General features: G+C 49.3%; 1 protein-coding gene across 1 annotated transcript; it reads right to left on the reverse strand.

The window, feature by feature from the left end:
- Nucleotides 1-975: 975 nt before the first annotated feature.
- On the reverse strand, nt 976-24,661 carry LOC141727804 (olfactory receptor 6C3-like). Its single transcript, XM_074534093.1, has 3 exons — nt 24,654-24,661; nt 1,531-1,645; nt 976-1,089 (listed from the first exon to the last, which is right to left on the reverse strand). The coding sequence occupies exons 1-3, from the start codon at nt 24,659-24,661 to the stop codon at nt 976-978; spliced, it is 237 nt and encodes a 78-aa protein (XP_074390194.1).
- Between the last annotated feature and the right edge of the window lie 1,431 nt (nt 24,662-26,092).

Raw genomic sequence — 26,092 nt, forward strand, 5'->3', positions numbered from 1 at the left:
CAGCCCTCGCTGGCCCCAGGGGCTGATGGCATTTGTGCTCCCTCAGGTTCATGTCCCCACAGCAACAGCATGGGGGTGCTCCCCCTGCTCTGTGCAATGCAAACAGGGGCTGCTGAGCCAGTGCTGCCGTGTCTGTGCCTGCAAGGATGGGGCACCTGTGTGAGCTGGGGGAGAGGCCAGGGCTGCAGAGGGGGGATGTTGTTGGCAGCTCCATGAGGATGCTCTGGGACGCTGCCCTGGGCTGTGCAGTGCACTGGGGATGGATCAGCCCCTGCTCTGCTGCTCCTTCCCGTCTGCCCCAGGGCCCTTGCAGAGCCCCAGCCATGCTGTTTGCCCCCAGCCTGCCCACGGCCAGCCTGGGGCTGCTCACGGGGGTTTCTGTGCTGAGCATTGGCCTGGGTGTGTTCTTGAGAGAGCCTGGGCAAGGAGCCTGGAGCCCCCAGGCCCTGGCCTGAGGCGTCAGCGCTGCCCCAGCAGTGCCCATGGCCTGTCCCTGCTGCAGCCCCGGCACTGCCACCCCCAGGGCTGTGCCCGGCCCCGAGAGCACTCAGGCCCTGCAGCAACACCAGGGCCACCAGGGCAGCGGGGCAGGGCCACGGCAGCAGCACTGGCAACACCAAGTGCTGCTTCTGCTGGGCACAGCTGCTGGGCCAGCACTGATCTGCCCCAGCTCTGCACACAGACATTGCTGCTGCAGCTCCAGAGAAGGCAACAAAAGGACATCTCTGCAGAAAACTCTGCTGGGAGATCCTTTAGTTTTTTTAAAGCTTCTGAGAGCGCAGCCCCTCATTGACACAGTCTTTCAGAACAGGGATGGTGAAGAGAAACAAAATGAGAAATGGCAGAAGCCGTGCCATTTTTTGTTTGACAATATTAAAATTCTAAAACAAAGTAAAATGACGTCCAAAATGAAACCAACAAGAAGGATCAAATATGACTTTGGTTACAAGTGATTTGCAGAAATTGGCCAGCAGTTTAATTTTTCTCTAACCATCCAGTCATCAGTCTCCACACTGCAGCCTTGAGCTCCTGGTTCCTCAGGCTGTAGATGAGGGGGTTCAGGGCTGGAGGCACCACCGAGTACAGAACTGACAGGGTCAGATCCAGGGAAGGGGAGGAGATGGAGGGGAGCTTCAGGTAGGTAAAAAATGAGATGCTGATGAACAGACAGACCACTGCCATGTGAGGGAGGCAGGTGGAAAAGGCTTTGTGCCGTCCCTGCTCAGAGGGGATCCTCAGCACAGCCCTGAAGATCTGCACATAGGAGAAAACAATGAACACAAAACAGCCAAATGCTAAAAAGGCACTAATCACAATGAGCCCAAGTTCCCTGAGGTGGAAGTGTGAGCAGGAGAGCTTGAGGATCTGGGGCACCTCACAGAAGAACTGGCCCAGGGCATTGCCATGGCACAGGGGCAGGGAAAATGTATTGGCCGTGTGCATGAGAGCATTGAGAAAGGCACTGGCCCAGGCAGCTGCTGCCATGTGGGCACAAGCTCTGCTGCCCAGGAGGGTCCTGTAGTGCAGGGGTTTGCAGATGGACACATAGCGGTCATAGCACATGATGGTCAGGAGATAGATCTCTGTTGTAAGAGAGAAGAAAATCAGAAAGACTTGGGCTGCACATCCTGAGTAGGAGATGTTCCTGGTGTCCCAGAGGGAATTGTGCATGGCTTTGGGGACAGTGGTGCAGATGGAGCCCAGGTCGCTGAGGGCCAGGTTGAGCAGGAAGAAGAACATGGGCGTGTGCAGGTGGTGGCCGCAGGCTACGGCGCTGATGATGAGGCCGTTGCCCAGGAGGGCAGCCAGGGAGATGCCCAGCAAGAGGCAGAAGTGCAGGAGCTGCAGCTGCCGCGTGTCTGCCAATGCCAGCAGGAGGAAGTGCCTGATGGAGCTGCTGTTGGACATTTGCTGGGGCTGCACATGGGGACCTGTTCATGGATAAAGGACAGTGAAGAGTTAGAGGAGATACCTGTAACCAAAATCAAAGCCATTTCCCACACACCCTCCTTTATAACACACATGGACATGCTCTTGTGTTTAAGAGTTCTGATGTTTTCTTTTTAAGCTCTTTCCATGTACTTCCTGGTATTCTTGGATATCAGAAACCCTCAGTGTTTCTGCTGCCCTCTGGTAGAACAGAGTGGTTTCCCTGAGGCAAGATAATGAGTGGAAACTGGGGGCAGATGATCTGTCACTTCATACTGTTTGCAGTTTCTCTGGGCTTTCACTTTTCTCGGGTGGAGGATGTTCACACTCCCGTGTTTCTCTTAAAAACCCCAGGCACTGCTGAGAGCAGATGGATCCACCACAGCCCAGTTCCATTTTTGTAGCCAAGGACTCTCTCTGCTCATTTCACCAACCCAGCAGCATTTTCAGCGTCACAACACCTCTGTCTTTCCCCATCAATCTTAAAACTCTGAGATACTCTAGGACAGGTTTGCATTATGGGTTGAAGCTCCCAGCCTGGACTGAAATCTCACAGGGCCTTGCAAGTGTCCTTATGATGGCATTGGGTGAAGGGAGATGCAGCTCCTTCACTGGCTGCCCTGACTGCATTGCCCAGAGCCGGGCACTGGGGACAGCGTCACCCTGAGCCAGCTGTGCCCCTGCCAGAGCCCCCAGGGCCGGGCAGCTGCTCCCAGCCCTGTGCTCTGCAGAGGGAACTGGGCCCGGGGCTGCAGAGCTGCCCCACGGCTCTGCTGCAGCTCTGCCTGCACAGGAGGGGCTGCACGCCTTGGAGCCCCGGCCCTGAGGGCAGAGGCTGGGCTGGGGGACAGGAGGGAGGGGGCTTGTTCAGAGGGAGGGGCTGCACTGGAGGGGATCCTGTGGGCATCTCTAAACTCTCCCTGCCACAGCATTGCTGGGGTTTTTTTTCTCTCATTGCCCAATCTTCTCTCTGCTTCCCGGAGATTTTCCTCCTGCAGGTGTTTGACTGTGCCTGAGCTCTCCCTGCCAGCACTCACAGAGCCCAAATCTCTGTGCCCTCTCCTTGGCCCGACAGAACCCTGCCTGTTTGCAGGGCACTGGCTGGGGCAGGTTCTGTTTGCAGCTTGGAGAAAAGACAGCTCAGACTGAGCCTGATGGCTCCAGCAAAGGTGATGCTTGTGCTGTCCATGGGCAGAGTGGCTGAAAGCACACTAGGGATCTCCTGTGAACCCATGGATCACTTAAAGTAACAGTTCAGATGTCTCAAGTACTTGTCCAAATTCATAAATTATAATACATACTATCTTTAATATTTAACCCGCCCTTCCTGTTAGTCTCCAATCGTGGAAAACTGAATACAAACTCTTGGGACATTTCTGAATTTTTGTCAAAAAACCCTTCTTGGAAATATTCTATGACTTAGCAGAACCCCTCTGCATGTCAGAGCTTCATGAGTATTCCACCTCCCCTGCACCAGAAATACCCAGAGTTGTACTCACAGGGTCTGTAGGCATTGGGATGTTCCAGTTTTCGGGGATCACTCCAGGAGCTGCAGCTGCATTGTCCTGCAGCCAGGGGTTCCTGTGCCAAGGGCTGGCAGTGATTGTGCCCCAGGCACTTCTCAGCACCTTCCCAGCCCTGACTGATTGAAGCTCTCTGTGCCTCTGTGCTGTGCCCGGGCTGGCTGCAGGCAGTGCCCCAGCCCTGCTGGGCTGGCAGAAGAGCTGCTCATCAAGAGAAATGTGCTTTTGAAGCTCTGCTTGGTTACCAGGAGCTGCCTCTGTGCCAGGAGCCCAGCCCAGCTCAGCAGCACAGACACAGCACCAGGACTTTAATGAGCCTCTGGGGCTTTGTGCTCAGGCCCTGGACATCAGTCCCTGAGAGGGAGCTGAAGAAACCTCTCCAGAACCCCAAGGCAGAATCCAACCCCAAACTTTCTTGGACTTTTAATGCGTCCCACTGCTGGACACCACTGAGAAAGTATCCCCAGGCCCCAGGCAGAGCAGAGAACTGGAGGCAGTGATGACAGGTGGGGACAAAGAGAAGCCTATTGGAATAGGTATCCCAATATAACCAGTTAGATGGTGCCCAGGCCAGTTCTGACCTTCGCTGCTGGGCCACAGGCAGCTCTGCGGTGTTTTACCTCAAAGATACCTTCGCTGGCGGCAGAGTGCAGCGGGGCACAAGACAGGACTCCGTTCTCCTCAGGGGAGAGCTTCTGGCGATGGTGAAGAAAAGAAGGGAGCGGATTCTGCTAGAAGGTAGCCAGATGTTTATTCCATGAGCACAGATATGTCTGCACTGGGCTACTGCTGATAACAGAATAGGGGCCGCATGGTCTCATTCACATTTTAAGCTCAGGACAGGGGAAGGGGAGGGGACAGGTGAGTCACCAACCAGGTGAAGGGGCAGGGTCTCCAGGTACTAGGGTCACCTATCACAGGACGCCTTGCTGGTATGTTAGCCTGATTGACAGGGCACACTCAGCGAGGGGCGAGGGGGAAGGGAGAAGGTAAAACAGGATATTGCGACACACCACAACATCTCCCCCTAGTTTTGTTTAAAAAGAAGAGGACTGTGTTTATGGTGCAGAATGATTCTACTGAGGCTTCTAGGTCATCCACTGGAGCACTGAGGGCTTCCAAATGGTAGACCTCAGGAGGGGGAGATGAGCTTGAGATTAACTTGAGAACCATGCGTCTGATTACTCCAAAAACAATGCTAAAAACTACAATAACTACAACTAAAATAAGCAGCACTAAAATTACAGTTTTCAGAATAGATCCCAACCAGCCCGAGAGTCCCCAGCCATTGAAAAGTCCATTCAGCTCGTTGTCAGTTTCTCTGTTGATGTCTGAGAACCTTTATTGAGGTAGTCCATATGTGGTTTGGGCTGCAGTACTATGTAGGAGATTGCAGGTGGGATGATCACGAGTAGGACGAGAAGCAGGCTCAGTCTCATGACGTCTCGAGGCTACACACGAACAGTGGGATCTAAACTGGTACAAAAACTTGAGACAAACATACATTACAAACTATTCCAGATAGGAGGCTTAAATGGAATTTCCTCCAGAGAACGCGTGCGGCGTTTTCTTCTCCAGGCAGCGTGAGCAACCTGGGGTGCTTCTGCAGATTTCTCTGAGACTTTGGGAACATAGGGCTTTATCCATTTGGAAGGAACCCACCTTAAACCAGAGGGGGTGGACACACAGGCGTATCCACGTCCCCAAGTAACCAATTTGTAAGGTCCCACCATTTTCCAAGTCTCAGGGTCCTTTACTAAAACTGGAGGTTTTTCTTTCATCAACCTGTGACTGTTCCCCCCAAAGTGGCGTAGGATGGGTGGGTTCAGGCTGTCAAAAGAACAATTCAGAAAATTGATTGTGAATAGTGCCCTGGATAACCGGATGTGGGGAGGTTCTACTTTCAGAACCTGTTGTTGCTGGTCCAGGACCCTTTTAATATCACGGTGAGTTCTTTCTACAATGGCTTGACCTGTAGGGGAGTAGGGGATGCCAGTTTTGTGCTCTACTCCCCATTGCTGCAGGAAGCTCCCGAATTCCTTGGATTTATAAGCAGGCCCATTATCAGTTTTCAGCTCCTTGGGGATGCCCATGAAAGAAAAGGCCTGTAAGAGGTGCTTAATAGCATCAATAGATGACTCTCCTGTGTGGGCAGAAGCATAGACCGCTCCAGAAAAGGTATCTACACTAACATGAACATATTTCTGCCGTCCAAAAACCTGTATGTGTGTTACATCTGTTTGCCACAGTTCACAACTGTTCAGTCCCCTTGGGTTTGCTCCCGTACTCACTGTAGGGAGTGCATGTTGTTGGCAATTTGGGCACGTGGCCACAATCGCTTTGGCCTGTTCTCGAGTGATGTTAAACTGGCGAACCAGGCCAGGTGCATTTTGGTGGAAAAGCTGGTGGCTGATTTTTGCCTGTTCAAAAACATTTGGGAGAGTGGGCATCACTGCAGGTGCAGCAAGAGCATCTGCCCTTCTGTTGCCTTCAGCGATAAACCCTGGCAAGTCAGTGTGTGACCTGACATGCATCACATAAAAGGGTTGCTCTCGGTGAGTGACTAACTTTACCAGTTTTGAGAGCAATTCAAAAAGTGCAATGTTAGATACATCTTGCAGTATTGCTTGATCTGCTCTGGATACTACTCCTGCCACATATGCAGAGTCTGTAATCAGATTAAATGGTTCTGAGAACGTTTCAAAAGCCCTAACAACCGCAGCCAATTCAGCAACCTGAGGTGAACCTTCCACCTCAGCAATGTCCGTCTCCCACTGCTGGGTTTGAGGATCTTTCCAAGTCATAACAGACTTGTGTGACCTCCCGGACGCATCTGTAAAGACAGTTAGAGCCCTTTTTAAAGGTCTCCTACTTAGAGCAGTTCTTAATTTTAAAGTAAATTGAACATCTTGTTCAAACAATTTGCAAGCGGGCCGTGCTACCGAAAATTGTCCTGAGTAGGAATCCAGAGCAAACTGCAACACTTCATTTTCTTGAAACAATTGTTCCAGTATCTTCATAGTATTTTGACCTGATTTTAACTCAACTGGAATGTGAATGCACTTGAAATCCATCCTGCTAACTCCCTGATCCGGGTCCTTGCTTTCCGGATCAGTTCTGCTACCAGTTCCTGAGGCTTTGTCAGTCTCTTGGACCTTTTGTGACTGAGGAAAACCCATTCTATGATCAAGAGAGAGTCCCTCTGGTCCCGGTCCTTTTTTGGTGAGTCCTTTGCCTTAGGTGTTTGTTTTTCCTCCCACTGGAAAATAATTCCATGGAGGTGTGGCAACTTACCTAGGATGATAAATTTGAATGGCAGATCAGGCCGGCATCGGTGGGCCTGTCTTGTGGACATTGCAATCTGAACCTTTTCTAGAGCTTTCCGTGCCTCTGGGGTAATAGACCTAGGAGCACCTGGGTCCTCTCCCCCTTTCAATAAATTGAAAAGAGGGGCAAGGTCTTCATTAGTCAGACCAAGCCATGGTCTTACCCAATTCAAAGACCCACACAACTTGTGGACATCCGCAAGGGTCTTGATCCTTGGATTGATTTCTAGTTTTTGAGGAACAATGGTCCTATTTCCAATTTCTAAGCCCAAATACTTCCAAGGTGGCATCTTTTGAATTTTCTGTTCCTGGAGCTCGAACCCTGCAACAATCAATGCATCGATCGTTAGGTCAAGCGCATGTGTGAGTAAATCATCATTGGGGGCACACACAAGGATATCATCCATATAATGATAGATGATGGCCTTCTCTGCGGCTGCACGTACTGGGGAAAGCAGGGAAGAAACATACCACTGGCAGATAGCTGGAGATACCTTTAGGCCCTGAGGAAGAACGGTCCAATGGTACCTTTTCATAGGAGCTTCTAAATTGATAGAAGGGACTGAGAATGCAGAATGCGGTGCATCGTCAGGGTGCAATGGGATTTGGAAAAAACAATCTTTAATATCAATAACAGCTAATTTCCAGTCTTGGGGAAGCATTGTTGGGGATGGCATACCAGGTTGGGGAGAACCCATACCTTCAATTACATTATTAATTTGTCGGAGGTCACAAAGGAGGCGCCACCTCTTTCTGTCAGCTTTTTGGATGACAAACACTGGAGAGTTCCATGGGGACATGGTCTCCACAATGTGGCCCGTTCTTAGTTGCTCTTGTACTAGTTCCTCAAGCACCTTTATTTTTTGTTTACTGAGTGGCCACTGTTTCACATCAACTGGTTCGTCTGTTTTCCACTTCAGTTTTTGGGTGGGGCGCTGTTGTTCAATGACTGCTGCACAAAAATGCTGTGGAGAGTCTGGAATATCAATTGTGACACCCCACTGGGCCATTAAATCTCTCCCTAACAAAGGTTCTGAATAATCTAACACAAATGGAGGGATATTTGCCAATTGTCCGTTTGGACCCTCGAATTGAATAATGCTTTTGGATTGTTTTGCCAATTGCAGACCTCCTACACCTCGAAGGTGACTGGCAACATTTTGTAAAGGCCAGTGTGCTGGCCAGTCTTGTACTGGAATCACTGTGCAGTCTGCACCTGTGTCTACAAGCATCTCAATGCGTTTAGACTCCCCACCCCCACTGACATTGCACCACAATTTGGGTTTATCTGTCCCAATAACTTGGACCCAGGCGACTGTGGGCCCTTGTTTTTCGATATTTTCAGGTAAAGATGGCACAGGGATAGCTTGAGCAACAATTTGTCCCTTGGGAAGAAACAGGGGTGGGTGGAAACAGTGCAGGCCGAGAACAAATTGCTTGGGATCTGATGTTGTCATTCCCAGAGCAATTTTGATCTCTTGTGGTGTGTGGGTGTCCCCAATGACGATGTACTTACAACGAATTTGGTTCCAAGTACCCTTCTGTTCAGGATTTACAGAGACAAAATGCCAGTCAGTGTCCTTCAGGTGGAGTGACTCTGTCAGCTGCAACCTGTAAGGCTCATTGACAGAAGATGTGGTTAATACAGGATCACTTAAATCATAACAAAGCTTATTTTGTTTCACCTTCAACAGTGGACTAGCATGTGGAGAGCTTTATTGTGGAGAGCTTTATTAATAGTTGGTTAGCTGAGAAAGGCCATGCTGACATATTGCCACTGGTCAAGCTGAGAAATCAGCAGTCAGCAAGCTGAAAGGAGATGTCAGCAGCTTGCAATCAGTGGCCTTGCTGCAACATGGAGAAAGGGAGTAGAGATTAGTCCTGAATATCTCCTAAGAATATGTAGAAAGTATCAAAAGTAGGACCATAGGAATGTAAAAGTAGGTGTAACTGCTGATATGTAACTAACCAATCCTGAGCTCAACTTTTGCAATATGCATGAAGTTAATTACGAACTGTATTTAACCCGCTGTGCTGATCAATAAAATTGGGCCTGTGATGATCAACTGGATGTCCTGGTCTCCTTCCGTCGACAAATGGTGGAGAATGCGGGCAAAAACGCTGCAGGCAACGATGCGGCAACGTTAAACCCCTGTCCTTTTTTCTCGGATTACAAAGAAAAAAGGGAAGTCGCCACGGTCCGGAAGTTGGGTGAGGGTCCTTGCAGCGGGACGGTGCCGGATTATTTACAAAGACTGGATTATTTATAAAAAGCACCCCTGAGGATTGCTCAAGCCTCTACATGCCGCCGAAGTCTGGAGCTGCAAAAGTGTGCACTGAATAGGTATGGATAGGCAAGCGGCATATGATTTATTCTCCTCATATTTGGAAAAGCGAGGGGTAAAAGAGATAGATTTAAAAAAGGAATTACCGGGGTTGTTAGCTTATGGTCATTCTATAGGTATGTTTACTAACCCACATACAGTACATGAGCTTTCAGAGTGGAAAAATTTTGGAGAGGTGTTAATGGACTCTGTGTTAGATGGGGATAAATCAGCTAAAAAGTTTGGGAAATTATGGCAGGTGGTGTATAATGCATTGCTTCAGCAGGTCTCTGAGAGAAAGGCAGCAGAAAGGGCTACAGAAGCTCATAAGAGGAATATAGGATATGGTCGTGAGGATGACCCTTTAGCACCTTCTGTAACTAAGATACTTATGCCTAAAAATCCCCAGCATAGTGGTGTTGAGGACATGCCTATAGAAAGTGCGGAACCGTCTGCGCCTCCCTTGTCTGAGGGGGAAGGCGAGCCGGGTGGGAGAGGTAAAAGCAAGCCAGCTTTGCCTCCACAGCCGGCTTCAGGCGGGTCGGATGGTGGGGGTGGGAGCAAGCCAGCTTCGCCTCCGCCTCCTGCTTTGCCTCCGCCGCTACCCCTGGGCAGGCCGGCTCCGGTTACAGCTCCGGCGGGGGGGGGGATCCTCTCCCCCACGCGCACCGGCTCTGCCTGCGGCGGCTCTGCCTGAGCAGGCTCCGGTTACAGCTCCGGCGGGGAGCGGGGGGGTCCTTCCCCCTCGCGAACCGGCTCCGGCTGTGCGCGAGCCAGCCCCGGCTTCACTGACAGCCCCAGCGGGGGGGCCGCTTCCCCCGCGCGAGCCAGCCTCTGCTTTACTGCCTTCCCTGTGCGAAAACTCAGTGCCTGCACTAAAATGCCAGCAGCATAGCACCTCCAAAGAGCCAGCTCCCATCCCAGGGGCACACCGTGATCTATGGGGGGAAATGGCTAAACAAAGGAGGGAGGCTTGGTCTGCTTTGGCAAAAGAGGCGATGCAAATAGGAGATGGTGAAGCCGTAGAAATTGCTTCTAGTCTTGCATGTCCTGTTACTTATACACCACAATATGATGCACAGGGGAATTTAATGCATAATGTGGCAGCATATTCTGCCTTAGATTGGAAGTTGTTAGCTCAGCTACGTTCTACAGTTAGTCAGTTTGGTGTAAAAAGTGAACCTGTTAAGCAAATGTTAGATTATCTCTTTAACACTCAGATTTTATGCCCAAATGATTTAAAAGGGATAGTGCGTTTAATATTTACTCAGCATCAACAATTATTGTTTAATGCACATTGGCAAGCATTAGTAAATGAGTCAGTTGCTGTACAACGGGCTCCGGGAGATCCATTGCATGGAGTGACAGTGGATGAACTTATGGGATTAGGAGCATTTCTGCGTACAGAGGCACAGATGATATTGGGACCAGATAAGCTTAGAGAGACTATGAGATTGGTGCGTACAGCAATAGATATGGTTAAAGAGCCAGGGGGATTACCAATTTATATGGGTATTAAGCAAGGTAGAGAAGAATCATTTGGAAATTTTATCGATAGGGCGGCTGCTGCTATAGATTGGGCCGGTGTGGCAGACTTTCTTAAGGGGGCAATATTGAAGCAGTGTGCTTTGCAAAATAGTAATCCAGCAACCCAAAGAGTATTATCTACTTTGGGAGCAAATTGGACCATTGAGGAAGCATTAGAGCGAATGGCATTAATGCCAACTGCTTCGCAGGCATTTCTAGTAGATGCTATAAAGGAGTTAGGATTGGGGTTACAAAAGCAGGCAGAGTCTAATCAGAATCAGGTGTTAGCTGCTCAGAATCAGGTGTTAGCTGCCCTTGCTCCTCTCCGAAGCGGCTCATTCACGCAAGGAGGTTCAAAGCCATTTATCAAGTGTTACCCGTGCGGCAATGAGGGACACGCACGCCGAGCCTGCAGAGCAACTGGTGTATGGTGTCAACACTGCCGATCCAGCTCCCACAACACCACAGCTTGTAGACGGCGGTCGGGAAACTGTCAGCAGAGCGCGTTTCACGGGGGCCGCGCCCAGACACAAGTAGCTGCCGTGACATCAGAGACACCAGCACCAGCTGCCGCGACATCGCAGCCACCTCTTGTCTGCAACCCGCAACAACAGGGAGCAAATACCAACTGGAGTAAAGGGTCCTCTTATATTAAATGGACAAACATGTGGAGCATTATTATTAGGACGCTCTTCTACAACTATGTTGGGATTATTTGTTTTGCCTGGAGTTATTGATGCAGACTTTACAGGGGAAATACAAATCATGGCTTACACCCTCTATCCTCCAATTAAAATTACAAAAGGACAACGTATTGCACAATTGATACCACTATCACAAATGACCTCTGGAATACAACCATTTACTGAACAAGCACGGGATGAAAAAGGTTTTGGCTCCACTGGTGTTACACTTTTAACTGTGGATTTACAAAACAGACCAAAGCAAAAGGTCACAGTTACTTATGGGCATCAAAGCATAACCCTTTATGGATTATTGGATACAGGAGCAGATACCAGCATTATTTCTCCAGAGGCATGGCCACAGCATTGGCCTCTATTCCCATCAGCAAACATGCTCACCGGAGTAGGAGGATTTACATTGGCAAGCAGGTCGCCTTCTTTGTCTGTGTCCATTGAGGATCAACAAATATCTGCTGTGTTTTCAATTGTGCAACTGCCTCCTACAGTCTCCTGCCTAATTGGAAGGGACATTTTAACACAACTGGGAGTGGTGTTAACTAATCAGCACCCTTTGGGGTAATTGCCATTGCTTGGACTTTCCCCATTCCACTCACCTGGAAAACAGATACACCGGTGATGGTTAAGCAATGGCCTCTAAAAGGGGAAAGCCTTATGCATGCTCATGAATTAGTGGAGGAACAATATTCAAAGGGACATTTACGACTTTCCACGAGCCCCTGGAATACACCTATTTTTGTGATCAAAAAGAAATCAGGGAAATATCGTTTAATACATGATTTGCGGGCTGTAAATGATCAAATGGAACCTATGGGGGCCTTACAGCCTGGTCTTCCTAATCCAGCTATGATTCCAGAACACTGGCCACTCTTAATCATCGACTTAAGGGACTGTTTCTTCACCATTGCCCTGCATCCTAATGATGCAAAAAGATTTGCCTTTACTTTACCAGCAATAAATCGTGGAGAACCAGATAAAAGATTTGAATGGATTTGTTTGCCACAGGGCATGCGAAATTCCCTGACTTTATGTCAGCTTTATGTTGACGCAGCATTGCAGCCACTACGTCGCAGATGGCCAGCAACTATAATATATCATTACATGGACGATATCTTGTTTGCACAGCAACAACCATTTTCCTCTTTGCAGATTGACATTATTAGAAATACCCTTGCTGCATATTCACTTGATATTGCTTCAGAGAAAATTCAAACTACAAAGCCCTGGAAATATTTGGGATGGACTTTGATGGATCAAAAAGTGATACCTCAAAAATTGGAGTTACAACTGGACATTAAGACTCTACATGATGCACAGAAATTACTGGGGGACTTACAGTGGCTAAAGCCTATTGTGGGAATACCGAATCATTTGTTAGAAACCCTGCGGCCTTTATTAAAGGGTGTTGACCCTACTACTCCTGTATGCCTGACACAGGAGCATCGTCTTGCCTTGCAACAAATCAGTGACTGTGTACAACAGGGGTACGTGTCTCGTCGACAACTCGACCACCCTATTGACCTTACTATCTGGAATAGCCCTTGCCACCTGCTTGGTGCTCTCTCTCAACAACAGGAGAAAACGGGGGAGATACAGGTGTTGGAATGGTTGTCTCCACCATTACAGCATAAGAAAACAATATGTTCAAAAATTGAACAATTGGCTGCATTAGTTAAAAAAGGACGTCTCAGAATTCTTGAAGTGGATGGTAGAGAACCTGCTACCATTAGACTGCCTATGGAAAAAGAAACCTTGGACTGGTACCTGATTAACTCAAAGGATTTACAGGAAGCATTATTGACATCGTCTGCAAAAGTGGATACCAGCAAATTAGTGCCTAGAGTTTTGCAATGGATGACAGAATGGAACTGGATTACTCGACCCTTGAGAGAAGAATGCCCTATAGAAGGAGCTGTTACAGCCTTTACCAATGCAGGAAAGAAGTCAAGGCATGCTGCTGTCACTTGGCAAGAAAAAGGATAATGGAAACATCAAATCATCACAGCAGACCCTGCGGATAGTTTACAAACTTTGGAATTGTTGGCAGTAGTATGGGCAGTATCCAACTTACAGGGACCTTTAAATGTGGTTACAGACTCTATGTATGTTGCAGGAGTAGCCAAACGAATAGAGGAAGCAGCAATTAAGGAAGTGAATAATAAACGATTGTATGAGTTGTTGGTACAATTAAGGAAAGCTCTATGGGAGAGAAATGCAGCGTATTCTGTGCTTTGCACTCTCCTCCTGAGGAATTGGACCTTTTTGGCAGTACAAACGCCAGTTTGTCTAACACTACAGCTGGTGGATGGTTTAGCTTTAAGTCTTCAAACCGACCACAAGAAACATGGGCCACCCTAGATTCATTCCTGAATGTGAGTGGAATCTCTCCGCAGCATTACAGTAAATGTAACAGCACAAAAATCACTGCACCAATGAAATTACCCACGGGAATATTTTTAATTTGCGGAGACAGAGTGTGGAATGGTATACCAGCTAGACCACAGGGTGGACCCTGTTATTTGGGTAAACTGTCATTGTTTCATCCTAATGTGTCCTTGCTAATGCAGCTGAGTCAAAATTCAAACAGAAAGAGACGTAGCATACATGACTTAGACTGCAGCTCGATAGGAGATCCACAATTTTGGGGCACATTCAAACAAGTAGTTGTTTCAACTATCTTGCCGGGAGGATCTGCCAATAAGGCTATGAATTTAGCAAAGCAATTAGGGTGCTGGGCAAAGAGTGAACTGAACAAGACATCACAAATCCTAGACATGCTAACCACAGATGTGCAGAGTGTTAACCATGCTGTTTTGCAAAATAGAGCTGCCATAGATTTTTTGCTTTTAGCACAAGGACATGGATGTGAAGAATTTGAGGGAATGTGTTGCATGAATCTGTCTGACCATTCGGTGTCCATTCACAGTAAGATAAAAGAACTACAACAGGGACTTCACAATCTGAAGGAAGAAGAAGGTTTAGGAATCGACGAATGGCTTAAAAGCTTAGGACTTGGACCGTGGCTAAGAAACCTTGTGATCTATGCTATAGGACTGCTGGGTGTAATTTTACTGTTTTTGCTGATTTTGCCTTGTGTTTTTAATTGCATTCAAAACATGGTCAGCCGTACAATAGCAAAAACCTGGCAAGCTAATTTCCTTGCAGAAGAAGAAAACGGGGGAAATGTGGGGAGCTTTAATGTGGAGAGCTTTATTAATAGTTGGTTAGCTGAGAAAGGCCATGCTGACATATTGCCACTGGTCAAGCTGAGAAATCAGCAGTCAGCAAGCTGAAAGGAGATGTCAGCAGCTTGCAATCAGTGGCCTTGCTGCAACATGGAGAAAGGGAGTAGAGATTAGTCCTGAATATCTCCTAAGAATATGTAGAAAGTATCAAAAGTAGGACCATAGGAATGTAAAAGTAGGTGTAACTGCTGATATGTAACTAACCAATCCTGAGCTCAACTTTTGCAATATGCATGAAGTTAATTACGAACTGTATTTAACCCGCTGTGCTGATCAATAAAATTTGGCCTGTGATGATCAACTGGATGTCCTGGTCTCCTTCCGTCGACACTAGCAGGCTTGGTCTTTGAAGCACCTGCTTCACTTACACAAATGTTAATGTTATCGCACGCTTGATTTGTTTTGCTACCCTTATTTTTTTGGCCTGCTCTTTTTATGTCTGCACGCCTGGCAGGCGGGCGCTCCCTTTTCAGTTTTTTTGTTGTTGACCCCCAGGGAGGGCTTGTAGTTCACCTCCCCTGCCATTTCTAAATTCATCAAATTCTCTTTTCAGGGGGCACTGGTTACTCCAGTGTCCTAGGTTATTACAAAGCAGGCATGGTTTAGTGGGCTCAACCATTGCCGGTCTCCGCTGCTGCCCAGGGTACTGCTGTGCTGAGGGAAAAGGCGCAGGGCTGGGCACAGCAACACGCTTAGGTGGTCTTGGCAGCAGCCTTGGTCTGGTGTCTTCAGCAACACTCATCAGAGGCACTTTGCTGTTACAAACTAGAAGCATATCCTTTAGTGTAGGGGGAGGTTCCATAGGAAGGCTCAGGATTGCCACTCGACACTGTTCATTTGCATTTGTAAACACTATTTCTTCTAAAATTGCTTCCCTAGCATTTTCTTTTTTAACCTGTATTTCAATGGCTCTAGTTAGCCTTTCTACAAGTTTCAAAAAGGGCTCTGATGGTAACTGTTTAATTTTACTATAGGGCTCAAAAGGCCCCTCAGGTTGGAGGGAAAAGAATGCTTTTTCAGCGGCTTCTTTTACCTTCTCGAGTGTTTCTGCAGGAATTGCAGTTGCTTGGATAGAGGGTGAAGACCATTGACCCTCACCACAGAGGTGCTCAATGGTGATAGGGTTACCACTGTTGTCTTTCGCTGTGTTTGGATCGGCCTGTAAGCCTGGGAAAGCATCTTTTAGCAGTTGTTTCAATGCTGATTCCCATAATTTGAATTCCGTGGAGGTCATGAGGCAGGAAAAAGGCTGTTTTAAATCATGTGGGATTACCACAGTCCTATTCAATTAAGAATTTAAAAGGCCACGGAAATATGGACTGTGCGGACCATATTCCTTATGAGATTTACAGATCTCTTTAATCAATTGTCGTCGAAAAGAACTCCAATTAGCAGCTGGGGCTGCTCCTCCCTGAGCTGCAGGCTGAAAGGTAACAGGAGCTGGTGACAACATGGGACTATGCATTGGGTCTGCCGTCTCCTGCTCTGTATCCCTGGAATCAGCAGCATTGGGATCACAGCTACAGGTTTGGGGACAGGCAGTGGGTGTGTCCCCACCGTGGGAACCCAGGGAGGGGGCGGGGACAAGGGGCTGGCAGGGGGCGGGGCAACAGTGGGAACAAGGGGCGGGGTCAAGGGGCTGGCAGGGGGCGGGGATGCCTGGTGACATCACGTCAGCAGACGCCCCCTGGGAGGAGTAGAGGGGTGGAGATGAGGGTACTGCAGGAAAGGGGGGGGAGGGGGGAAGGTGTCACGAGGAACAGGAGGAGAGGGGGATGGGGATGGAATTTTGGAATGCTTAAGAGGATTTTGGGAAGAAGAAGACCAGGTTTGGGAAGATGCCACGTGGCATCCACCATCTTGTGGACCCCCTAGGGACTGGGGGCCATTTTGGACATCACTGCTCTCCGGAAAGCTAACACGTGCTCTGGGTTTTAGAGGAGGGGATACAGGGGATTGGGAAAGACACGCAGCCTGGCCAGGGCTTTGTGAACAAAACAACTCAGGTATTCTTGCACACTCTGGGAGCCGACTTCCCAATGAGTGTGCTCTCTTTAAAATACCAAGTTTTGGGGAAAGTGGTTTAGGGGTTTTAGAGCTAGGAGAGGGAGAAACAGGGTGAGCAGAGGTACATGGCTTTACATTTGGCTTTTTCTCCATTTCCTTTTGTTTGAGCAATGCTGTTCGAATTTGTAAACTCCAGAACACAAATTTAGCTGAGTGTGATTTGCCAGATTGTCCTAAGGTTATCAATTCATTCCCAACTTTATCCCAGAATTGAATATTGTGGATTTCTTCAGGGGAAATGTTTGGGAACTGCAGAAAAAGCCATCTTATAAACTGTTTCAATTTTCCCTTAGAGAATTTCACATTACCATTGACTAAAATGCTAACAACATTATAATACACTCTTTTTTGTACAATGCTAAGTTTGGAACCCATGTTAGATGTAAAAAGCAAAGTACTTAATCCCGCCTGACCAAAACAAAGCTAAAATCAGCTACCAATTTCTAAAAAACCCACAGATAGAAAGCGATAACGAGCAGACAAAAGCTTCACAATGCAGCTGTATATACTGCTTTTAAAATTCCCCGGGCAGCAGCAGCAGGGCACGCCCTGCCGAACCGAGGCAGAAACAAAGCCTCTTCCGCCGTGGAATGCAGCCCCACCGTGGAGCAGAGAGAGCAGCTACTCCACGTGGCAAACTGAAACCGGGGGCCCGCCGCGCGTGCGAAGAGCACTCCCCGCCCCCGCACCGAGAGAGATCCCCCGGCCACGTGGAAAGTGAGCCCCCCCTCCCCCGCACAGAGAGAGAAAGAGAGTCCTCCGCGGAGCAGAGAGCCGAGAGCCCCCCCCTCCCCCGCACACAGAGAGAGAGAGAGTCTCCCAACCACGTGTAGAGAGCTGAGCACGCTGCCGAGCCAGGGGGGAAGGGCAGAGAGCGATCCCGCTCCGGCGCGAATTCCAAAAGACAGCTAAACACACGGCAGAAAGCTAAAGCTAGAACGCTCCCGTCTGTGGGGCTGCGCAGCAAAAAATGCAAAAGCAAAAAGGAACAGAACTCACGGCAGAGTCTGTTTTTGAGCTTCTGCTCTACCGAAAGCAGAAATACTCACGTGAAATAGAAGCTGTAGGTGGCTGGGTACAGGCAGGTTTCCTCACCGGAAAAGGACCTCTCTGTGGGCAAGAGAGGCTACCCTCTTCTTCCTCTGGAAAATCTGCTCACCACAATGAAGCTGGGCTTTCCAGAGGCGCCGAACAGTCCACGAAACTTTTCCTGGGAGTATTCCCAAAGTCTCTAGCTGGGAGTCTTGAAGCCAGGCTCCTTTCAGCTGGGTGCACGGCTGCCAGAAGATCCTCTGAGGTACTGCAAGTCCGTTCTCGGGCTGCGGAGTCACTTTGCCCACCCAGGGACGCCAATATATTGGAATATGAGTCCCAATATAACCAGTTAGATTGTGCCTGGGTCAGTGTGACCCTCGCTGCTGAGCCAAAGGCGGCTTCTGTGGTGCTTTACCCCAGAGATACCTCGGCTGCTGGAGATTGCAGCAGGGCACTGAGCAAGTCCAGGCTTGTCAGGGACTCTGTTTACCTCAGGAGAGAGAGCTTCTGGCGATGGTGAAGAGAAAAAGGAGAGGATTCCGCTGGAGGGTTGAATGTCCAGATGTTTATTCCATGGTTACAGAGGTCTGAACCGGGGCAACTGCTCCACCATAATCCCGGCCGCATGGTCTGATTAACCTTTCAAGCTCAGGGACAGGGGAAGGGGAGGGGACAGGTGAGCTACCAACCAGGTGAAAGGGGCAGGGTCTCAAGGGACTAGGGACACCTATGCGGTCCAATGTCCCCCAGGCCTGAGGAGCATCTTTTGAAAGTGACCAACCACACGACGGCTTGCTGGGATGTTAAGCCTGATTGACAGTGCACACTCAGCAAGGGGCGAGGGGGAAGGGAGAAGGGAATATTGGCACACCTGAGGAAGGGACCCGGAAGCTAAAAACACACCACAACACTTCTCTATGTTAATTGTTTTTCACCCTGTTACTAAAGTTCTTTTTGGGCAACTCCATTGATCCTGCTTGTAGGATCACTGGGGGCTAGGACGGTTGGGACGGACAGAGACAAGAGATGTCTGAAGCCAGGTCTTGGAAGTTGTGGTTTATTGCAAAGAGTGTGGGTGCAGGGGCCTTGTTTGAAGCAGCCAGCCACAGCTCGGAGCAGGCCCAAAAAAGGAGCTCAAAAGAGGTGCCAAAAATGGATGCCTGAAAGAGGAGGGGAGTTCCCATTACAATACAATAAATCTTCTTCTGTGCTGCATATTCTAATTTTCACTAACCAATCTAATACAAGATACAAATCTTATAGCATTTATATACAGCCTATAAGAATGATTACATTACCATACTGTGTTTTATTTTAAACCCTGAAAAGTACTCTTTGGACCCCTTCCGCATAGCTAGTAGGGTCTGCTCTGACCCTTGGACTTGTCTGCAAGCAGAGGGTATTGTTTCATCTAAAGGGGATTACCTTCAGCCAGCCATACCATTTTTTTCCAGTTGTTCAGTAACTAAGGCTTGGTATCTCAAAGCTTGCTTTCATTTCAATCTCACTTATAGTTTCCATATTCTCAAAATGTATTGCCAGGCAATCATATTTATAAGTGTTTCCTGTTTCATCTTCCCCAGCATCTGCTTCTTTTCATTTTCACCACCCATGCCCTGAAGCTGGGGAACCAGAAAGGTTTGTTACGGCCACCCTCATTGCGACCTTTGCCGCCCGAACAGAGACCGTGACATTTAGTCACGTCAGAGTGGTTAGCTGATGGATAAGCCAGTGCTCCCTGGGATTTTGGATTGTGTCAGGCTGGCAGATTCATCATTGTTTTGAGGGATCTCAGCCAGGATCCCCAGGGACAACGACAGTTTCACCTGTGTAGGATTGCATGTGGGTTTAGGGAAACGCAGGACAATTATTGCCCATTTTGCTACTGCATTTTTACAATATGCACCCACATCCCATTATTGATTTGGGGTGTTCCAGTGGCTGCTCCACCTAAGGTGGAGAAAGAGAAAAATGGGCAGCCGGATCTCCAAAGTAGAAAGGTGTGTATATGGATGCTCCAAGTTAATTCTCACTGATCATGACCAAATGTCTTCAAAGAACAAATAAAAATCAATTGTGAAGTGGGTCATTAAAAATTTTCCAGATGCCCCTGAGCCTGACTGTCCTCCCTCCATCTTGGCTCCTCCACTTCCTGCTACCACAACTTTCTCTTCCACCCTGAATGCACCTCCAGACTCCACCCCCAGAACTGCAGGTCACGCCCCCAATTTTAATCATCCCACCTTCCCCCTGGGCCATGCCTCCAGAATGCCAGCCCAGGGGTATGCCATCCTAAATCAAGACCCTTCCTCCCCAACACTTGACAAAATGGCAGTGCCCTTTGCCTCACCCTCCGGCAACAATATAACCCCATGGTCACAGATACTAAGCCCAACTGTCACACTATTTCTAATCCAAATGTTTCTGCTCCAAGTTATTCTTCCTCCGCAGTAGACGGTTTGGACTCCTCAGATCCATCTCGCTCTTCAACCCCAGAAGATCCCTGGGAAAGGATCTGGAAAGAAGTTGTTAAGAAAGGAGACTGGCAAATAGCCTTGAAACTCCTCATTGCCCTGGTATAGTATGGAAGAAGGGGGCAGAATCCCAGGTATCAGCCATTGGTTTATGGGGAAATCAAGGATCTGTGTAGGCCAGCTAAAGACCATAGGAAGGACTTACCTTGTTTTAATGGACTAATGAGGGCCATGTTTACAGCATGCCTTAACCCCCTATGATTTAAAATATATTATGACCATGCTGTTATCACCTACAGAATGCACCCTGTGGGAAGGGAGATGGAAGTGTTTACTAAATCAATAGCAGACTATGCTAATAATGAGGCATAGGCAGAATTGACAATCAACCATCTAGCTGGAGAAGGACAACACAGCCTACCAGATGATCAAGCAGCAAGTATCCCCCGAGAAGTATCGGATGATATCAAAGAGATGGCTTTGCAAACTTTAATCCAGGTATCGGATGGTAGGACCCCCAATTTGGACTGCCTTGGGTGGCTGCAGCTAAAGCTTTAGGACAATTAGACCATCTTGGGTGCCTGTTAAGCAAGCAAACCAATGCTACCTCCCTGTATTGAGTGGCCTGCTCTCAGACATAGAGACCATCAGACATGCCACCTTGCAGAACAGCGATAGATTTTTACTCTGGGTACATGGGCATGGCTGTGTAGACTCTGAGGGCATGTGTTGCATGAACCTCTCCAGCCACAGCGAGTCAATCCGCAACAGTATTCATATACTGAAGGAAGGGTTCAAGAATCTTCAAGTAGAAAACAACGACTGGTTCAATGAACTCTTCCAATCCAAGGGTCTAAAGGGTTGGATGATTTCAAGCTAAAGCATAATTATTATATCTCTTAGTGATTGTTGTTGTATTGTTAATTGTCCCATGTTTGTTTGAATGCTTTTAGAAAGACTTACAAAATTCTTTCAGTTCCATCTTTTTTGTAAAACAGAAAGGGGGAAGATACCCAACACAGGCTCCTCAGGGACTCCTTGTAGGAGAGAATTGGAAGTCAGGATGGTACAAAAACCTCTCAAAGACTCAGTTTGGGAAGGAAACACCTTAAAAGTATCTAAAATTATTCTTAAATCCAAAAAGTACCTTAAAAACTTGAGTGTGTCAAGGTATTAATGAGCCCCACTGAGTGTCAGCACAAAGCTCTCAAGAGACTCATTAAAGCAGATAACTGGGGCTATGATTGCACAAACCTGTCACAGAGTCAGTATCAAAAGTGAAACACCAAGTACCTTAAAATAACTGAAGTACCTTGAAGCATTAATGAGCCCCACAGAGTGTACTGTGTACTGACAAAGCCTCTCCAGGGACTAATTAAAGCAGATAATTGGAGGCCATGATTGCACAAACCTCTCAGAGACTCCAAGGCAAAAGCCAAACCCAAAGTCCTTTCAAAAACCTGCAGTCCCTGCAGGGAGTATTCAGGAGCCCCCATGGCCATTCCTGAGCAAGGCTCCCCAGGGACTCCTTCCCACAGATCCTTGAGGCCCCTGGGATGTGGGCTAGGGGGGGATGCTGAGGGCAGGACAAGGGGCTGACAGTGCCCAGCCTGGCTGGGGCTGTGCCAGGAGGCCCCAGAGCCTCAGGACAAGGTGTCTCCTCCCAGCCCTTGGTGGCACAGACCCTGCTGTGCCCGAGGGCACCAAGACTTGGCTTCTCTTTGTCCCCACCTGTCATCACTGCCTCCCGTTCTCTGCTCTGCCTGGGGCCTGGGGACACTTTCTTAGTTGTTTCCCTCAGTGGGACCCATTAAATGTCCAAGAAAGTTTGGAGTTGGATTCTTCCTTGGAGTTCTGGAGAAGTTTCTTCAGCTCCCTCTCAGGGACAGATGGTCAGGGCCTAAGCACCAAAGCCCCAGAGGCTCATTAAAGTCCTTGTGCTGTGTCTTTGCTGCTGAGGTGAGCTGGGCTCCTGGCACAGAGGCAGCTCCTGGTAACCAAGAAGAGCTTCAAAAGCACATTTCCCTCAATGAGCAGCCTTTCTCCAGCCCAGCAGGGCTGGGGCACTGCCTGCAGCCAGCCCGGGCACAGCACAGAGGCACAGAGAGCTTCAATCAGTCAGGGCTGGGAAGGTGCTGAGAAGTGCCTGGGGCACAATCAGTGCCAGCCCTTGGCACAGGAACCTCTGGCTGCAGGACAATGCAGCTGCAGCTCCTGGAGCCATCTCCTAAAGCTGAAACATCCCAATGCCTAGAGACTGTGTGAGTACAACTCTTAAGTGTTTGTGGTGCAGGGGAGGTGAAATGCTCATGAAGTTCTGACATGCTGAGGTGTTCTGATCAGTTGTAGAATATTACCAAGACAATGATTTTGATAAAAATGAAGATATTTACAAAGACCAGGCGTTCAGTTTCCAACTATTGGAGCATGGCAGGGAGGGAGGGATAAATATTAGTGGTTGATTATTAATTATGAATTTTCAAAAGTGCCTGAGAGATCTGAAACTGTTAGTTTTAGTAATCTATAGGTTCACAGAAGATCCCTAATGTGCTTTCCGCCACTCTGCCCATGGACAGACCAGGATCACTATTGCTGGAGCCATCAGGCTCAGTCTGAGCTGTCCTTTCTCCAGGCTGCAAACAGAACCTGCCCCCAGCCAGTGCCCTGCAAACAGGCAGGGTTCTGTCAGTCCAAGGAGAGTGCACAGAGATTTGGGGTCTGTGAGTGCTGGCAGGGAGAGATCAGGCACAGGGAAACACCTGCAGGAGGAAAATCTGCAGGAAGCAGAGAGAAGAGCAGGGAATGAGAGAAAACAAAACCCAGCAATGTTGTGGCAGGGAGAGTTTAGAGATGCCCACAGGATCCCCTCCAGTGCAGCCCCTCCCTCTGAACAAGCCCCCTCCCTCCTGTGCCCCAGCCCAGCCTCTGCTCTCAGGGCTGGGGCTCCAAGGCGTGCAGCCCCTCCTGTGCAGGCAGAGCTGCAGCAGAGCCGTGGGGCAGCTCTGCAGCCCCAGGCCCAGTTCCCTCTGCAGAGCACAGGGCTGGGAGCAGCTGCCCGGCCCTGGGGGCTCTGGCAGGGGCACAGCTGGCTCAGGGTGACGCTGTCCCCAGTGCCCGTCTCTGGGCAATGCTGTCAGTGCAGCCAGGGAAGGAGCTGCATCTCCCTTCATCCAATGCCATCATAAGGACACTTGGAAGTGTCCCAGACATTTCAGTCCAAGCTGGGAGCTTCAATCCCAGATGCAAACCTGTCCTAGATAATCTCTGAATTATAAGATTGATGGGGAAAGGCAGAGGTATTGTGACACAGAAAATGCTGTTGGGTTGGTGAAATCAGCAACGTGAGCCCTTGGCTGCAAATGTGGAGCTGGGCTGTCGTCAATCCATCTGCTCTCAGCAGTACATGGCGACATTTTAGGGGAAGCATGGGAAGGTGATCACTCTCCATCTGAGAAAGTTTAAAGCTCAAAAAAACTCTGAACAGGTCAGAATGACACACCATCTCCCCTCACTCTCCACTCATCACTTTGCTTCTCAGATCTTGCTCTGTACTCCCTAACTGCAGGAAAAATGCTGAGGGTGTCTGATATCCAAGAATACCAGGAAAGACATGGGGGAACTTATAAAGAAAACATCAGAACTTGAAAATAATAAACACCACCTGTGTGTTCCAGGGTAGGGTGTATGGGAAAAGGCTTTGATTTTGGTTACAGGTGTCTCCTTTAACTCTTCACTGTTTTTCTCCATGAACAGGTTCCCCTGGCCAGCCAGAGCAAATGTCCAACAGCAGCTCCATCAGGCACTTCCTCCTGCTGGCATTGGCAGACACGCGGCAGCTGCAGCTCCTGCACTTCTGCCTCTTGCTGGGCATCTCCCTGGCTGCCCTCCTGGGCAACGGCCTCATCATCAGCGCCGTAGCCTGCGGCCACCACCTGCACACGCCCATGTTCTTCTTCCTGCTCAACCTGGCCCTCACTGACCTGGGCTCCATCTGCACCACTGTCCCCAAAGCCATGCACAATTCCCTCTGGGACACCAGGAACATCTCCTACACAGGATGTGCTGCTCAGCTGTTTTTCTTTATGTTCTTCATTGGAGCAGAGTTTTATCTGCTGACCATCATGTGCTATGACCGCTTTGTGTCCATCTGCAAACCCCTGCACTACGGGACCCTCCTGGGCAGCAGAGCTTGTGCCCACATGGCAGCAGCTGCCTGGGCCAGTGGCTTTTTCACTGCTCTTCCGCTCACAGCTAATACATTTTCCCTGCCCCTGTGCCATGGCAATGCCCTGCGCCAGTTCTTCTGTGAAATCCCACAGATCCTCAAGCTCTCCTGCTCCAAATCCTTCCTCAGGGAATATGGGCTAATTGTTATAAGTGCCTGCTTATCATTTGGCAGTTTTGTGTTCATTGTTTTCTCCTATGTGCAGATCTTCAGGGCTGTGCTGAGGATCCCCTCTGAGCAGGGACGGCACAAAGCCTTTTCCACCTGCCTCCCTCACCTCGCCATGGTCACCGTGTTCATCAGTACTGGTACTTCTTTGTACTTGAAGCCCTCCTCTGTGTCCTCCCCATCCCTGGATCTGGCCCTGTCAGTTCTGTACTCGGTGGTGCCTCCAGCCCTGAACCCCCTCATCTACAGCCTGAGGAACCAGGAGCTCAAGGCTGCAGTGTGGAGAATGATGACTGGATGGTTTCAGAAACATTAAACTGCTGGCCAATTTCTGCAAATCACTTCTAATAAAATCATCTTTGATCCTTTGTGTTGGTTTCATTTTGAAAGGTCATTTTGTTTTGTTTTAGAATTTTAATATTGTCAACCAAAAAATGTCATTGCTTCTGCCATTTCTCATTTTGTGTCTCTCATCATCCTTGTTCTCAAAGACTGTGTCAATGAGGGGCTGCGCTCTTAGTGGCTTTAAAGGAACTAAAGGATCACCGAGCAGAGTTTTCTGCAGAGATGCCCTTTTGGTGCCTTCTCTGGAGCAGCAGCAGCATTGTCTGTGTGTAGAGCTGGGGCAGATCAGTGCTGGCCCAGCAGCTGTGCCCAGCAGCAGCAGCACTTGGTGTTGCCAGTGCTGGTGCCCTGGCCCTGCCCCGCTGCCCTGGTGGCCCTGGTGTTGCTGCAGGGCCTGAGTGCTCTCGGGGCCGGGCACAGCCCTGGGGGTGGCAGTGCCGGGGCTGCAGCAGGGACAGGCCATGGGCACTGCTGGGGCAGCGCTGACGCCTCAGGCCAGGGCCTGGGGGCTCCAGGCTCCTTGCCCAGGCTCTCTCAAGAACACAGCCAGGCCAATGCTCCGCACAGAAAAGCACCGTGAGCAGCCTCAGGCTGGCCGTGGGCAGGCTGGGGGCAAACAGCATTGCTGGGGCTCTGCAAGGGCCCTGGGGCAGACGAGAAGGAGCAGCAGAGCAGGGGCTGATCCATCCCCAGTGCGCTGCACAGCCCAGGGCAGCGTCCCAGAGCGTCCTGGTGGAGCTGCCAACAACACCCCCCCTCTGCAGCCCTGGCCTCTCCCCCAGCTCACACAGGTGCCCCATCCTTGCAGGCACAGACACGGCAGCACTGGCTCAGCAGCCCCTGTTTGCATTGCACAGAGCAGGGGGAGCACCCCCATGCTGTTGGTGTGGGGACATGAACCTGAGGGAGCACAAATGCCATCAGCCCCTGGGGCCAGCAAGGGCTGGGGGACACCAGGGAAACCACTCAGCTTTGTCCTGGCCTCTGCAGTCAGCCAGAAAGTTTGTTCCCATCAGCTGGGAGTTTCCTGTCCTACTGCAGATGCTGTTGTTTAGAGCCAGGGCTGCCTGGCAGCCACTCCCAAACTGAACTGAGCATTTCCTTTTCTTTACCTTTGCTTTCTTTACTCCTCCTGCTTCATATTTCTTCCTCTTGCCCACCCCAGGGGGCCCAGAACTGGACCCAGCACTCGTGGTGCTGCCC

The sequence above is a fragment of the Zonotrichia albicollis genome, unplaced genomic scaffold, assembly GCF_047830755.1.
Source record: "Zonotrichia albicollis isolate bZonAlb1 unplaced genomic scaffold, bZonAlb1.hap1 Scaffold_254, whole genome shotgun sequence".
Lineage (NCBI taxonomy): Eukaryota > Metazoa > Chordata > Aves > Passeriformes > Passerellidae > Zonotrichia > Zonotrichia albicollis.

Coding starts and splice junctions, on each gene's coding strand:
- LOC141727804 (XM_074534093.1), bottom strand. Junction 1,090..1,530: donor GCTATGTGTCCATCTGCAAA/CCCCTGCACTAC, acceptor CTGACCCTGTCA/GTTCTGTACTCGGTGGTGCC.